This window comes from Patella vulgata, chromosome 8 (genome assembly GCF_932274485.2).
Source record: "Patella vulgata chromosome 8, xgPatVulg1.2, whole genome shotgun sequence".
NCBI classification, from domain to species: Eukaryota; Metazoa; Mollusca; class Gastropoda; family Patellidae; genus Patella; species Patella vulgata.
Window position 1 is genome coordinate 52106836 of NC_065886.2, and position 18110 is coordinate 52124945.

The following is an 18110-nucleotide window of genomic DNA, read 5'->3' on the forward strand; positions in this document are numbered from 1 at the left end:
AGTAGGGTCGCCTGTCCAACCTCGTGGGTTTTCTCCGGGTCCTCCGGTTTCCTCCCACTGCTAAAGACCCCTACGCGCAAGCGAATTATTGAAATAAAATTAAAAACCATATGTTAGTCCCGAAATGACCTAGTTTGTGTCGAGTGGACGTTAAACCCCATCTCTCTCTCTCTCTCTCTCTCAGATCCTAGTGTAGTAAAGACAAGTAAAACGATATTTTGAACTATACTTTAATTAGATTGAAATAGACGATAGAACATAGAGTTTAAGAGTAATCTTTACAAAAAAAGCGTAAATTATCGCCTCTTAGGTCCCAGTACGTTCATGCTGCAATACGCAGAGAGAATGTAATATTTAATTTAGCTATTTGATATTGTGACAGTTCGAGTGACATCGTACTATTAAAAGAACCGTAATATAGGGTTGTGGACCCGCTAGTGCTAACATGGCAGACTATTAAAGTACTTTCCGGTCGTATTGAAGTAGTATTAAAATGTACATGTATATGTTACCCGCACACTGTTAGTCTAATAAATTAATAGACACTGAAACAACAGGAACTATGTAATATTAATAATTACTTACAAAACACTTCTAAAAACACTTTCTACTACCAGGCATAAAGATTAAATAAAACACTGTTTTCAAACGCTGTCAAAACACTTCCTTGAGCCAGGATAATAATATCCAGTTTTCAAGACGAAAAGGCTAAATATACGAAGACCAAACGCTGTTAATTACACTTTCATAAAAATACTTTCTTGAGCCAGGATAATACTATCCAGTCTATAGAAGACAAAAGGCTAATGCATGGAGGCAATGAGACTCAACTTATTCATCCACCTAGTAATAAAAGGTGGGGTGAAATCCTAAACTAACAGACACAAAATAAATAAAAGAACCCATGCCTCAACTAAACCAACATGACACATGGCTTACAACATGCATAAATAATAATTTGAAAGGATAAAATATACTAAATAAGACTTAAATTAAACATGCCTACTAATTAATAAATTCTTGATAAAAAAATCTAAAATCCAGAACTTTTGACACAAAGTAGGCACCACAAAACTACGGATAGGCACTGATAGCTAGATAATTTATCTACCAGATACATATAAGTTCCCATCAAAAATGTTTACTTACGAATTCTGCCCGCTTAATATTATAACAAACTAAGTGAAAATACATATAAATACATAGTGTTGATGGGTCATTGGTAATAGTATTTAAACATATTTATTATTGTCTATATACAACTACAGATGGAAAAGCTGTGTCTACTACTGTCGGTGGAAAATCTGCGTCTACTACTGTTGATGGAAAAGCTGCGTCTACTACTATCGATAGAGAATCTAGGCCTACAGTGTATACTACTGTTACATTGTCATTTACAGAATCTGCAACGGCTCCTCAAATACCTTCACCACCAGATATACCATTAATAGCTTCTCCAGGGGCTACAGCCTTCGTCGTTCTTGTAGCAATAATTGGCATCGTAATATTCATCAATTATCGAAAACGACATAAAGAATCGCCAGGTACTTCAAGTTTATCCTTATTTTACTAGATTGGCCTACACTATAGCATAGGCGTAGGAGCTCAAAGTAATTCAGGGGGGCATAAGAGAAAATTGCCCGAAATCAATACCGTTTTTTCTGGCATAACTATCATAAGAGAGCTTCGCGAATAGAAAAAAAAGGTCGTCGAATTTTTCATTGCCCGAAAATAAATTTTTGGGGGCCAAATGCCCCCCCTGCCCCCCCCCCCCCAGCTCCTACGCCTATGCTCTATAGAAATATAGTGATTTGATCAGGTTGTGTCCCTTTTTATAGACTCGAACAAGAGGGCGAGAACCAGATGTTTCAGTCGTTACGTATTATTATCAATATGCCAAGATAAGGATTATACTTTTTGTTCAGTAGAGGGTTTAGCGTCCAGAATTGGTCCAGATTGATCTATTACTGGTCTCTTTCCACTGGAGTGAATCAGTAGGTCACGTCCATAAGTTAGAGTTTGGGATGTCAACCGCTATTGAAATTCCGAAGATCTTATTTTTACTCCCCAGGTAGTGGCGGCGCCAGCCGTCGGTGATTGGAGGGGCAAAGCTGGGGCAAAGTCCAAGGTTAGGGGGGCAAAGGCACGAGCTTCAACTAGAGGTAGGGGGCCTCCCCCAGAAAATTTTGAAAAACAGGTTGCCGGAAATGCAGCCTGGCAGTATTTCAGGCACTGATCGATGACGTAAAGTGTCAAATGAACGGACTTGCGAATCACGACGAAGCCCACTCACGAGCGTCAAAGTAGGGAGTCCTCCTCCAGAAAATTTTGAAAAATAGACTGCCGGAAATGCTGTCTTACAGTATTCTGTCAGGCACCGATCGTCGAGATAAATAGATCTGCCCAGATACCGTTCGTCGCCTGATCACTAGTTTATCCGACTAGAGAACAAAATGTCAAACGAACGGACTTGCGAACCTCAACGAATTCCCCTTGTGAGCGCCAAAGTAGCGAGTCCATTCGGGACCTCGCCAAGAAAATTTTGAAAAGTAGACTGTCGGAAATGCTCTACAACATGCAAGTTTATGACCGAGTGGGGAAGTGGGATTTATTCACCGTAGAAGGTATTGATTACCGAAACGTATCACAAATACTTTTTTTATTTTCTAAAATTATTGGGGGGGGGGGGCAAACAGAGGATTGCCCCCCTCCCCCCCCCCATGGCGCCGCCACTGTCCCCAGGTCCACCTTATGAGAAAGGGTCACACGTCGATCAAAAGATTAAATAGTATTTTCATAGACTTGGTGTCAGTGTGATATTTAGATATATCTGGGGTCACTCGCACACATTAAACCTTACTCAGAATACACCAAATCGAATCTATTTTTCAAAATAAATTTTTTTCTGAGATGACTGGACCCAACGCGTTTTCCTTAATTCAGTCCCCTCAACCCAAGGTAAGCGCATGTGGGCCTCGCAAGGTAAGCGCATGTGAGACTCGCAAGGTAAGCGCATGTGGGCCTCGCAAGGTAAGCGCATGTGGGATTCGCAAGGAAAATGAGCTACACCCGTGTACACATTGCTGGCATTTGGAATTTAAAAACCTATTGACGGACAAAAACCCACTCTAACATTTCATAAAAATCAAAACTACCATGTTGGTCTCAAAATAATCGAAGCTTTGTATCGGTGGGACTTAATTCTCAGTTCCATTTATACGTTGGGCTGTATGGGATGTTTAATTTTATTCCACAGTAAAGTCACCAGAACATACCGGGATGATTATAGATGAGAATTTGATGTATCAGAGTATGGATGATTACCGACAAGAAGGGACTGCTGCCTCTAATCAAGGGTCTGCCTCTAATCAAGGGTCTGCCTCTAATAACCGTAGCAACTATGATACGGTGGATGACAATATATTACAGCAAAAGGTAACTGGGAAAAAACAAGAGGCTGGCTTTTCAGATTTTGATCCAAGTAAGGTTTACGGAGTTGTCAATAAAAGAGAAAAACCGAAAGGTAATTAATTAAAAATTTGACTTTTTTTTTCGAGTTTTCCTGGTATATTGGTTAAGTTCATAGTTCGTTGGGGTTTATTTTCATGTTGAGGCTTGTTGGGTGGCCAAGTTGAATATTTTGCCCAATAGAGAGAGAGAGAGAGACGGGGGGGGGGGGGGGGGGCTCCGGCTCCTTAGGTTTTCACCCACTGCTAAAGACCCCTACGCGCAAGCGAATTAGTGAAATAAAATTGAATCATATGTTAGTCCCGAAACGACCTAATTTGTTGCGAGTGGACGTTAAACCTCATCTCCCTCTCTGGGATGTTTAAGGGACTTAATTCCCAGTTTCATTCATACGTTGGGCTGTATGGGATGTTTAAGGGACTTAATTCCCAGTTTCATTCATACGTTGGGCTGTATGGGATGTTTAATTTTATTCCACAGTAAGGTCACCTGAACATACCGGGATGATTATAGATGAGAATTTGATGTATCAGAGTATGGATGATTACCGACAAGAAGGGACTGCTGCCTCTAATCAAGGGTCTGCCTCTAATCAAGGGTCTGCCTCTAATAACCGTAGCAACTATGATACGGTGGATGACAATATATTACAACAAAAGGTAACAGAGAAAAAACAAGAGGCTGGGGTTTCAGATTTTGATCCAAGTAAGGTTTACGGAGTTGTCAATAAAAGAGAAAAACCGAAAGGTAATTAATTAAAATTTGACTTTTTTTTTCGAGTTTTCCTGGTATATTGGTTAAGTTCATAGTTCGTTGGGGGCTTATTTTCATGGCATCCATCTTGAGGTTTTGTTCATAAACACAATACACTATTTCTATAGTTAGGTTTGTTGGGTTGCCATGTTGAATATTTGCTCAATAGCGAGAGAGAGAGAGAGAGAGAGAGAGAGATGAGGTTTAAACGTCCACTCGACATAAATTAGGTCGTTTCGGGACTAACATATGATTCAATTTTATTTCACTAATTCGCTTACGAGTAGAGGTCTTTAGCAGTGGGTGAAAACCTAAGGACCCAGAGAACCCCTCCTCTCTCTCTCTCTCTCTCTCTCTCTCTCTCTCTCTCACACACACACACGTTCCTGATTGGTGGATAAAATTAACATTTAGATGAGACAGTATGACAGAAACCAACTTTATATTCTTATACATTTGTAATTACATTTTGTCAAGTAGCCATGTAAATGTTGATTAAGTTTAATTAACGAGGATGTATATATCAAATGTAACCTTGAACAATTAAAGTTTCTATTTAGCAGACGTACCGGATCGAAATTCTGGAAATTCACAGCAACAGCCAAAGGATGTAAGTTGAATTATCTTTTTTGTTTGTTTGTTTTGTTGACTTTGTCTCAAACAGATCCGCGGCAAATTTTCGCCCGTGCACAGTAAAACGTTTAATGAAGTTAAAAATACAGATGTGACCTAATTCTGTGATGTTGGCGTACCATAACTGTATTATTAGCTCGCGTGATGATTTTATTGAAATACACGTGCGGGATAGTGTCTGTATTTTAAGTTGTTTAATGGTCTCGAGCAGACATTGCTATTTTTTAAACAACACTCGGACTAACGTCCTCGTGCAGTACCAATATATTACTTAACGCCTCGCTCAACAATACATAATTTGTGGATGTAGAATAATGCATTAACTCTTTCCCTTGTGAACAAATAGAACAGTAGATGCCATATATGTAATAGTCATTTTGGAAACGTATATATAATATGACGTATATATAATATGACGTATTGATACACTTTGAAACCATTATATTGTCTTACCTGTTACATAACTACGTAAGCCAGGCGATCATTTATTGGCACCATGGTTGCGCGATTGAATAAAATTTGACCGATATTGTTTTATTGTATTTGATACCACGGTTCCGAGGAATGCTCAATATTACAAGTTATGGTAATGATGCATGATTTGTATTTTAAAAAAAAAAAAAATATCCCATAGCTAAATCCATGCTAATATGTAATGAGTTTAAATGTTCAACATGGCAAATAAAGATGGCAGCGTCTTGTTACGTACGGAGCCGCATAGATCGATGAAATTTTCAATTCGTCCCAACTGTGTAAAACTGAACAGTATAAATGATCCATTTTTGAATTGATATTTTAGAGATCTAACTTTCATAGTAGTTCGCAAGAGATTATATAGTTATAAAATCACGTATAGAGAGTCTGTAATACGAAGGAACTTGTTTGATTTCATTCGGGTCTAATAAAAGAACGGGGGGAATAAACCTAGGCCAATGAACATAAATGTAGTCTATTATGTCGGATTTAAAGCAAATGAACGGATTTGATTGCAAATTGATCGATAAACTAAAGCAAATGAACTGATTTGATTGCAAATTGATCGATAAACTATGCCATTTCTCATTTTAGGAAGGGTGGAAGGCCGAATGGTTAGCGTCTGCGCGTTGTATCATAAAGCCTGTCATTGAGTCAACTGGCATGGTTTTGATTGCCCGGTTGTACATGACAAGAAATAGGGTCGCCTGTCCAACTTCGTGGGTTTTTTCCGGGTCCTCCGGTTTCCTTCCGCTACTAAAGACCCCTACCCGCAAGTGAATTATTGAAATAAAATTAACCATATGTTAGTCCCGGAATGACCTAGTTTAAACCCCATTTCTCTCTCTCTCTCGTATATTTTAGGATGGCGATCAGGTGGACAGTGATGCTGAACATTAATACTTGCTGCTGGTGTGTGAAGAGATGCTGGTAGCTGAGCTAAACATTTTATGGAAAGAGAAGACCTTGTTTATCTTGTAGTTCTAAATACAATGTCAACTGCTTATTGATATTTCAATATTGTTAGTTTCGTGATAATTGTTTGATTTTAATGTTCATTTAGTGGTGATATGAAGACATGCCAACAGTCATTGTAAATCTGTCTGAGTCTTGGGCCTGTGGATATATTATTACGGCCATCTTTACTTAATGCGTATGTATGTTGTCATGCCTGTATGGCCGTCTTTACGTCTTACAATCTGTTTAAAACACAGATCCTATTTCGTTTCGTTTTTTATTAGTTCAAAATTTGTTATATAACCCGCGTTCTGGTTGATGTGAGAGATTAGCCAATGAAACGGCCTGTTACGGCGAGTTCTTAGCATGCGGTGCACGGAACTTTGGGTATCCCACTAGATACACCAACGCTGATTGGTTAATCAATAATGTTTGACGTCATAGGGTCAAAAGCCGCTCGTATGACCCCTGACCCGACCTTCCACTACAACCACTCAGATTTTCATGTAGTAGAGGCCATCGAAGGTATAAAAAAACGAAACGAAATATAAATGTGTATTTTAATCAGAATGTACATCTTGTATATAGGCTGTCATGCCATTCACTTGTAAATTATTATAGCTTTTATTGACATCGTACATGTCAGTTGTTTTTGTTGACATCGTACATGTCACTTTTCTTCATGCCGGTGTTATTAAATGAAATGAAATGAAATAAAATGGTGTTTAACGTCCTACCGTTCTGCTCCTATGCTAGGCTAATGAAGATGGGCATACGCCATACAGTGTGCTATGAGGGACATTTTGCCCGGGCAGCGGCACTATCGTCTACTCTTACATCGAATTCCAACTACCAAGGGATCTTTTACGTGCATTCCTATGTATACATGGGGCCTCGGTTTTTCGTCTCATCCGAAGGACTAGACAGCTGTCCTTGTCAGGCCCTCCGTCCTGCATCACTGACAAGGGGGAACAATGCCGGAAAATCTGGATGAACTTTCTCGGCCAATGCAGGGATCGAACACCCGACCTCCAGGCTAGCGAGCCAGTCGGTGTTATTAAGTGAAAGACATCGAACAATGTTGGAAAATATGTAGAAATGTCGTCTGAAAGATTTGTAGAAATGTATTAGGAGGGACTTATGGAAGATTAGTTGTTGCAAACTAAATAAGTTGCTTCATTAAATAAAGTTAGTATTATTATTATTATTGTTATTATTATTATTGTTATTCTTCTTTTTATTATTATTATTATTGTTATTATTATTATTATTATTGTTATTCTTCTTTTTATTATTATTATTTTTATTATTATTATTATTGTTATTATTATTATAACCGATATTAAAGAATATGTAGATGTTTTGTTTTTTTTAAAAATATGTAGAAATGTCGTTTGAAATTTATGTAGAAATGTCGTTTGAAATTTATGTAGAAATGTCTTTTGAAAATTATGTAATAGTATCTTTTGAAATCAGGAAAGGTGTGGTAAACGTGAGAAGTAAATTTAAAAATATGTAACAATTTGAAAATTATGTAATAATATTGTGAAAAATATCTTTAAAGTTTCAGTTAAATAGCTATCCAATGGCACTGTGTCAATCAGCATTTTTGGTAGTAAGTCTAGTTATTTTCATATTTTTACTGCAAAGATAATGATGCATACGGTGGCCTTTTAGTGCCATGCGTTGATTTGTACCTTTTTCTTGTAATTTACCTCGTATAAAAACTTGCACCGCGGAGAAAACTTTACACCGCAGAGAAAAGATTTACGCCGCGAAGAAAAGGTTTACACCGCGGAGAAAACTTTATACCTCAGAGAATAGGTTTACACCGCTGAGAAAAGGTATACACCGCGGCGAAAACGTTATACCTCAGAGAAACGATTTACACCGCCTAGAAAAGGTTTACACCGCGGAGAAAACTTTATACCTCAGAGAATAGGTTTACACCGCGGAGAAAAGGTTTACATCGCGGAGAAAACTTTATACCGCGGAGAATAGGTTTACATCGCGGGGAAATGGTTTACGCCGCGGAGAAAAGGTTTACATCGCAGAGAAAACTTTATACCGCAGAGAAAACTTTATACCGCAGAGAAAAGGTTTACGCCGCGGAGAAAAGGTCTACACCGTGGAGAAAAGGTTTTTCATGGTTTTTTTTCATTTATCATAGTTTTCACAGCGAGTTATATGAGGTAAATTACAAGAAAAGGGTATAAATCAACGTATGGCACTTAAAGGACAATATTGGTGTCAGAGAGAGAGAGAGAGAGAGAGAGAGAGAGAGAGAGAAATGGGGTTTAACGTCCACTCGACACAAACAAGGTCATTTCGGGACTAACAAATGGTTTAATTTTATTTCAATAATTCGCTTGCGCGTAGGGGTCTTTAGCAGTGGGAGGAAACCGGAGGACCCGGAGAAAACCCACGAGGTTGGACAGGCGACCCTACTCCTTGCCACGTACAACCGGGGATTCGAAATCACGCCAGTCGACTCAATGACAGACTTTATGATACAGCGCGCGCACGTTAACCATTCAGCCATCCAACCCCCCTATTGGTGTCAGTCATTATCACATATGTGATAGAACTGGTTAAACACGTTCCAAATATTATTTTATCACAAAGATAATTGCTACGATAGATGCGTAATAAATGTTTCAACAATCGGAAGTGACAAACGCAAAAGGAAAACACGAGTTATCCCTCTATATAACTTACTGAAGTGACGGGTGATAACAGATACATAGGCGAATTTCTGCTCACTAATAATTCCTGCGAAAACCAATATTGTCCTTTAAAAGGCCACCGTAGATGCCTGTTTATTTTTTTAGGACTACGTTAAACTATTTTAAGTGCTTGGTAGCATTACCCTTTGACCAGACGTTGTAAACGGACAGATAAAATCGATTTTAAAAAAAAGGGGTGGCAAATAACAAAAACGGGTGGCGAATATCCTTTTCCTAATATTTTATGTATAAATTGGCAATATTGTCGGTGCCAAAGCTCAAAAAGTATCAAACACATAATTGATTAATGGTTACATTAATTAAGCATTAATTATTAATTGTTACATTAATTAAGCATACAATTTTGTATATATGAAATTATGTATAGACTTTAATTTAAACTTATATGTATCGATTATCGATTTCGATCATCGCATTTATAAATAAAGATCTGGTAATCTAAATGTGGGTCATTCGAGGCAATTCATCTCACTATAGGTTTGTGAAATTACGATTTAAACTCGTTTAAAGGGATTAATTAGTGTCCATGGTTATCACTACTCACTGGATAGCTGACGATAAGTGACTATTTTAATTAGATCGGAATATGGCCCTTTAAAGTCCACTCGACACAAAATAGGCCATTCCGGGACTAACATATGGTTCAAATTTATTTCAATAATTCTCTTGCGCGTAGGAGTCTTTATCGATGGGAGGAAACTGATTAAGATTCGGATATAGCCAATTTGACAATGAATAAGACGTCATTTTAAAGTACCTAATTTTCTTCCCGTTTAGAAGTTATAGTTATTAATATCTGTACTGTATTTCCCAGCTTGTATATATCGCATTCAATTGAATGAAAAGGTATCGTAGCTTGCCGATACACATTTTAAGAGTATCTAATTTTCTTCCCGTTTAGAAATTATCGTTATTAATATCTGTACTATATTTCCCAGCTTGTATATATCGCATTGAATTGAATAAAATCCTATTGTAGCTTGCCGTTAGTATATATATATACACATTTAAAATAATTGTCTGCGCCAATAGTTTGTTATTGGATAGAGTTGTGGTGTGTAAAAGTCAATATCTCGTTCTAAAGGATGAGCAATCAAACTGATTATCTATACTTAGTCTAAGCAGAAAATGTTCACGATTAAACTCAGTCAAGGTTTTGAAGTATACCGCGTAGTGAAACTATACATTAAGACTCTTCGTCGGTTACAATCAAAGATATCTTGTCCCAAAGCATCGACCAATGAAATTGCTTAGTTCTGCTTAGCTTTAGCGGGAAATATTTATCATTAAACTCAGTCAAGACATTCACCTAATGAACATCTGAAATGAAATGGGGTTTAACATCCTACTGTTCTGCTCCTATGCTGGGCTAATGAATAAGACGGGCATACGCCATACAGTGTGCTATGAGGGAAATTTTGTCCGGGCAACGGCACTATCGCCTACTCTTATATCGAATTCCAACTGCCAAGGCATCTTTTACATGCATTCCAATGTATACACGGGACCTCGGTTTTTCGTCTCATCCGAAGGACTAGACAGCTGTCCTTGTCAGGCCCTCCGTCCTGCATAACTGACAAGAGGGAACCACGCCGGAAAATCTGGATGAACTTTCTCGGCCAATCATGCAGGGATCGAACACCCGACCTCCAGGCTAGCGAGCCAGCGTCTTACCCACTTAGCCACTTAATCCCCTAAATGAACATCTATACCTCAATTAAAAGCAGAGTTATTATGTTCCAAAGTCTTGAACAATCAAATTTCTTATCGCTACTTAGCCTAAGCAGAAAATTCTCATCAACGAACTTAGCCAAGGTATGGATATAATGAATCTATACTTAAGAGTTTCATCGTTCTCACCCAATTAGAACCAAAGTTATGTGTTCCAAAGTCTCAACCAATCAAATTGTTTATCTATGCTTAGCCTTTGTGGAAAATGTGCATGATTGAACTCTGTCAAGGTTTTCAACTAATAGGGTCCTATAACAATTTTGAACTTTCTACCTCAATTAGAAGGAGAGTTATTGTGTTCCAAAGTCTCAACAGATTGAAGGCTCTATTTTGCTTAAGCAGAAAATACTCAGCATCAAAATTTGTTATGGTATTGATGTAATGAAACTATACACCAAGTCTCATCACCATCACTCAATTAGAATTAAAGTCGTTAAGTTCCAAAGTCTCGACCAATCAAATTGCTTATCTCTCCTTACTCTAAGCATAAAATGCTCATCTTCGAACTCCACCAGTTATCTCTGCATAGCCTAAGTGGAAAATGCGCATGACGGAACTCCATCAAGGCATTCACCTGATAAACACCTACACCAAGTTTGAACATTCTAGGTCAATTAGAAAGAAAGTTATTGTGTCCCAAAAGATATGACCGACCGACAGACAGACGGACGGACAGATTCATTTTAACAGTCACCTGCTTTCTTAGAAAGGCCAGGGGATAATAATGTGAAGTAAATGATATAATAGATTGTTTCTAATAGTATTTTATTACAATATTACTATATTGACATAAACAATATTTCTAATAATTAGAAGCTAGATGGAATGACTAGATATTACATCACAAGTAGAAAGGTATAATAATATTCATAATAATAATAATAATAATAATAAACATCAATAATATCAACACAAAGAAAGATCTCTAATATAAAACACATATAGATTGCAGGTCAAAGTTCATCAAATTTTATCAATATTTGTGAAGTGATAGACATGAAAAGAAAAAAAGATACCATACTTACAATTTATGTTGTGCACTAGTATCTGCAAAGATTTCTTACAATAACTTGTGTAGGACATTAGTTTGTAATTATGATTTGAAAATAAATAAATCAGTCCACAATAATGTATTTGGTATTTTACTTTAACCATAATATCAAAACTTACTTAACTTTTCAAAATACCTTTAAATTGATTGAATAAATTGCTCCAATCAATTGCTGTAATTGATACTTGTTTTTTTGCACACGATGAAACTATTTCTAAGTCTGACTATCAGTAAATGATTGATACATTTTAATGAGATGATCATGTTAAAGTAGAAATAAGAGAAACATTTGACCCCAAGTTCACAAAGCATTCTCAGACTTAAATTAAGAATTTACCCATCTTTCGATCACTGTTTATGAGAAATATCTTTGATCCAGAAACACAAAACTTTGCTCATAATTTCTTATTGATGTATTTGATACATTAAAACAACAAAAGCTTTATAAAGGGCTATATTTTAGTTAAAATAAGGCAAACAATTTTGAGTAAATTCTTGACTTAAGTCTTAGAATGCTTTGTGAACTCGGGACTGGGTTATACAAGGTTCAGTAATTAGTCCTTCTCTATTATAACAATATACAAATGATACAAACATTTACAACACATTATGGAGTATTATGATACATATATTACTAGACAACAAGATTTGAGGTTTGATATTATATACATTATAAAAACCATATCTTAATGAAAAGAATGGTATGCACTATACAATAGCACTATGTTATATTTTGAAAACTATGTTGGGTGCTTTTACTATATGAATGAAATGATTCCAATTCAAATTTTATTGATTGTATATTCTAATAGTTACATGGAGAAGCAATCCTAAATTACAGAGTACCTGGAATAGTATTGTATTTTGGGTCATTATCAAATGATGCTTATAATTGCATCTCAATTAGCATATAATTACCTGTTACTGACTTCATTCAGTTGTTAATGGAATTGGTTTAAAAACAGTTTTGATTAAAGGCATTTTATATACAGAATATTGTCATCAAAATAAACATTAAAAAAAACATATATATTTATCTAATACTTAATGTGAATTTAAGACATAAAAAAAAACACATTTCATTAATCCAGGGGGGAAGGGGGGGGGGACTGAGAAAAAGGGAAAAAAAGACTTACGATCCATAAGTCTTATATTCGAAAATTTGAAATAAAATCTGAAATCAATGAATTAAAATCGTGCAAGTCTTTTTTAGGTAAAATAACTTGTTATACTGGTACAGTAAAGTATGAATAAGGCAAGAATAAGGAAAAAAAACACACGTAAGACACTAGGTTTACAATTAAAAATAAACACATGCAGAATTATTACTTACAATGAATTTATTGTATGGAAACTGGTTTTAGTTTCAAGCTTTTGTTTTAAAACAGAATCTATATTAGTTTTCTAGAGGTGTGGTACGATAAACAACTGAAAACTGTTGATACAGTCTACAAGCTATCCACCATATTTATAACCAAGTAAAATCAAACATGGGAGGTTGTATGTTTCATAGTAAGCTAGTTTGAAACTATTCGCAAAAACTGAAATGAAAAGAAATGTGGTTTAACGTCCTACTGTTCTGTTCCGACTGCGCTTAATGAAAACGAGCATACGCCGTACAGTGTGCTATGAGGGAAATTTTGATCGGGCAGCAGCAGTATGGCCTACTCTAAAATCGAATTCAAACTGCCAGGGGATCTTTTACGTGCACGAATAGACAGCTGTCCATGTTAGGCCCTCCGTTCTGCATCACTGATATGGGGAAACCAAGTCAGAAATTCCTGATGAACTTTCTTGGCCAATGTAGGGATCGAACACGTGACTTCCAGGCTAGCGTGCCAGCCTCTTGCCCACTTAGCCCCTCGCAAAAATTGAAAATCTAAAACCAGTTTCAAATGCACACAGAACAGAAAATACCTGACTAATAAAATGAGATTTTTTAAGAGTATTTTGAGATTTCAGATCTATATTGTATACAATAATATGGTGTACATTACAATAGACAAGAGATGTAAATCACAATCTACTGATAAATTAATGTGTACATATCCTCTGTCATATACCATCAAAAAACAAATTATTGTGTGGAGTAATTGGCCCACAAATGACCATAAACTTAACACACCCCTCAAAACAATAAACAGACAATAATTATATGGTGGGCAAACCTATATAATCACCTAGTAATTATTGTTTAGTCTACATGAAGCCACTAGCATTATTTCAGAAAGATTATGGACATATGTCTACTTCTTTCAGGTCATATTAATTCAATGATGCCTTAGATATATGAACTGTTAAAATAATTGACAAGTAGTATTAATTTCATTAAACCAGTTACTAAATATAGATCACTTGTAGTACAAAAGGTCATATCAATTATAAGGGGGAGGTGGCCTAGTGGGCTTGAGAGTCGCACTTCACACTCTAGCTGGCTTGCCATTGTGGTTTCGAACTCTGGTGTGAGCGTATGTGGCTTGTAGATAGGGGTGCCTTCTCAACCTCAAGGGTTTACTCAGGGTACTCCGGTTTCCTCCCACAGGAAAGACCCCTACATGTGCGCTAACATAATAAAAATGAAAAATAAGACAACTGCGATATGACCTTCGGTGGAAACGGATGTTAAACACTAAGAACAACAACAACTGTTTAATGTTTATAATGATGTCAAGCTAATGTTAATAATGTATAGTTTGTGTCTTTAAACGTATAGTTTGTGTGTTTTTAAATGAATACCAATTATCTATCTACTTTCTTCTTAGATCCAAATCAAATAAAAGTCTGTATTTGTTGTAATTTTAGAAAATTATATACCAGTATATTATTTGACCAAACCGGTATAAATTTTTATGAAATATATTAATAACTAGCAGGATACCCGGCTTCGCTCGGGGGTCATAACTCCGAAACCGGAAGTGGTAGACTAACGCCACCTGGCCTATGTTACTCCCCGGTCCGAGCTACCCCTATACCCCAAATTTCAGACTCGGGGCAGACCTAGTGTAGCTGCCAACCCCGAACAGACAGACAGACAGACAGACAAACGACAGTCACAAATATTAGTATAGATTAGTAACAAATTCCATTATATTAAGAATGATATTTTCTATCATCAGAAAGAGTTTCTCAAAATGGTATAAAAAGCTGAAGAAACATAAAAATATGTGTAGAAAAACGTAATTGAGATCATATTCATCATAATAAATAATACAAAATTTCACATAGTTAGAAAAGTAACAGTCCAAATGTGTAAACAGATTTTTCCAAATTTTGGTAACTTATAATGTAATATGTTAATAAAAATACCTTATGCCCCGTCAGACCAGGATGACTTCCTTACTGCGCTGCTGCGACCGTACAGCGACCAGAAAATGCACAAGGTCGCCGGCAAACGTAAACACAACGCAAAAAAATGTCCCAAAAAATTACAAACTTGAAAATAGTCACAGCTTTCCAGGTCAGATCACAGAACCTTGGCGTTTGTTTTGAGCGACCATGGAGATCACAGCACGATATCTGGCGTTTCCACCATGCCTTTAGCACGCTTATCGTGATCTTGACACGCTCTGAGATCATTTTTCGTCACCGTAGCAGCGCAGTAAGGATGCCACCCTGGTCAGATGAGGGTATTACTTAGATCCATGTTTGAAATTTTTTCAATAATTTGGCGAATTTAAGATAATAATGAATAAAATATTACTAATTTTCTCTAGGAAAATGATAATACCCCTTTCATATCCTTTATGTTTTAAAGTAGGGTAATTTACATTTGTACCATCTACATAATCTTTTAGGAAAAGAATACAATATTTACTGATATACAAGATGATGTGCCTATGGATTTCTGTGAGCATAAAGTGGACGGTAAATAATCCAACATGACTAAATGGTAGAATATTACTAGAAAATATTATAAAATGATGATTAAATATACTACCATACTACCTAATATTTACAACCGATGTTAATATATTTAATATATTATGTCTTGAACTCATTCTTTCTTATCCATATTGATAATAAACATGTCTTCTCAACATAACTACGTCATTTTCAGTTTTAAATCAGTCCTTCACGTTTAAGATGCACTTTCACTCCTGCTCCTCTCGACGCATCTCAACTTTCCTTTCACGGGAGTAATTAAAGACTCGAGTAAACTAGCTAAATATTGAGATTAATAAACTACTTTAGTTTTTGTTTATTTTTAACTTGCATATGTTCGAGCTATCAGTTTCCATGATGATAATTCTGATGCTACCATATTCACCAAATATTAAACAAGACTAAAGCATAAATACAATTTGGCTTTCCTTAATATAGAGAAAATGTAGAATTAATCGTGCAATTTAATTAAGAAGAGCTTTTTCTTATTTTTGAAATTGGCAGGAGATTTTTATGGCTCCCGTAAAATTTTATAAACGTGAAGAACTGTTTAAATGTGATAAATATTTTATTTGTTAAAAAGATGGACTGTAAATGTAGGAATAAAGAAATAAACGATCACTCCATTGTGAAATTATTGAGATAAAAAATTCCCAAACTTTTCAAGAAAAAATGATTAAATGTATCTGAAGTGTTGAAAGTATGGCACTAAAAATTAAAGAATCAGTAAATTAAAAATACAAAGTTAGCTTACAATGTATAATTAGTAAATACAAGTTTAAATTATTTCAACCCATACTAATTATGATAGATACCAATTCTATTATTAGCTTATTTTACACAATATCTACATCTTTTTTTTTTTGCTCTATTCAGTATCTTTGAAAAATATTTTGGCAAGATGAGATTTTCCCCCTGATAACTTTTAAACACCTGAAAATATCCGATTTAAACAAGTCTTGTATAAGTTAAATATTATTACAAAAACATTAAACACTGTCAATTTCTGTGAGATCTAGAGCTTTCACCTCTCAGATTTGTCTTTTTGTTTCCATAAATGGTGTTATCTCTCTTGAGTAGGGTGATGAAACTTTTTTTTTTTAAAAGCCAATAGAAAGGATCAGGTGCCGAGGGTGCTTTCTAAAAAAACATATAGTTCATTTATGACCTTTCACCTTTCAGAATTGTCTTTTTATCTCCATAAATGGAGTTATCTCTCTTGATTCGGGTGATGAACGTTTTTAAAGCCAATAAAAAGGATCAGTTGACGATATGTTGAAGACGAGGGTGCTTTCAGAAAAACATAATATAGTTCATCTATGAACTTATACAAAGCAAATTTTTAAAAACCCATCCATTATGGTAAATATAAAACGAAATGAACACAATTGTAATGATTTGCATTCTATTGTTCTACATATTCTTTACTTAAACCCAGACACGCCCAACATCCTCTGCCCAAATTTGGGGGATACAATCTTTGTAAACAGTATAAAATAGACGTTGTTCATCATGCTCTTTCAATAATCTAATACAAAATTATGTTGATAAAAATTTATAAAATATTATTGATAACATCATGACAGTATGTCCAGTCCATCGGAAACTTTTACAAAATCGGGTAGTTTGTCCATAAAGAGATGAGCAGCATGATTTGATGCCATCACTGTCAGCCGTTCTAGTATGTAACTGTAAGCTGGTCTATCATCAGGATTAGAATTCCAACATGATAACATCAGATGATATCTAGACAAAAAAAACATAATGAGAAGCCATGATATTTCTTGCCATTATTTATAGTATAAGTTAAAATAGCTAAGTCTCTAACTCAATATCATCTAAAGTCTTTGACATTGAAAACACAAATTGTTTATCAATTTAAATCATCAACATTGATGTTGTGATCTTACCGGCAAAAGATGGGCTTCTGATATCCAATATTTAAGACAAAATAAACATGTTACCATTGGTAAACGAATTGTGTACCATAATGCGTTTCAGAGCCATTTGTAAAAAGGGACTCAAAGAACGAAGCTAGACATATTCCACAAGTCATGTCAAATGGCGACATCATACTCATATTTGTAAACTGGATTAACCAGACGCTAGAGATTGCCATTCGATCGAGACTTCTGGCATTTTTCACCGAACATAACTGATTTGAAATTAGAGTAAAAATGGAAACGATTGAATGTAAATCAGTTTATATACATTAATATTACATTATTATATGCGTTGCGTTCCATTTGTGTCAATTTTTAGGTCCCAAATATTACCGATTAAGCTCCTTTAAACAGATACATAGATACACAGACTTTTGTTCGAGGTGATACACGCCTTGAACTGTATTACTTTCGATTCCTGATCTGATGAGTTATACAACATTTCTATTGACGAGGTCGTTGCGGTGATTC

The 18110-nt window shown here is 35.7% G+C and overlaps 1 protein-coding gene and 1 long non-coding RNA gene across 7 annotated transcripts in view; one reads left to right on the forward strand and one right to left on the reverse strand.

The window, feature by feature from the left end:
• Positions 1 to 1257: 1257 nt before the first annotated feature.
• On the forward strand, positions 1258 to 10010 carry LOC126831066 (uncharacterized). Its single transcript, XR_008789026.1, has 5 exons — positions 1258 to 1544; positions 3257 to 3523; positions 3949 to 4215; positions 4782 to 4831; positions 6193 to 10010. It is a non-coding gene; the product is annotated as an uncharacterized LOC126831066 (long non-coding RNA).
• Positions 10011 to 11542: 1532 nt separating this feature from the next.
• Positions 11543 to 18110, reverse strand: part of LOC126831049 (myoblast growth factor receptor egl-15) — a 52742-nt gene continuing 46174 nt past the window's right edge. For 4 of the 6 annotated variants that reach the window (XM_050561656.2, XM_050561654.2, XM_050561655.2 and 1 more), the window contains one exon: positions 11543 to 17442. In XM_050561656.2, coding sequence (XP_050417613.1) covers positions 17274 to 17442 — 169 coding nt within the window. In that variant the 3' untranslated portion in view covers positions 11543 to 17273. The remainder of the gene's footprint in view (positions 17443 to 18110) is intronic. The other 2 variants (XR_007684117.2, XM_056102769.1) reach the window with 2 other exon arrangements.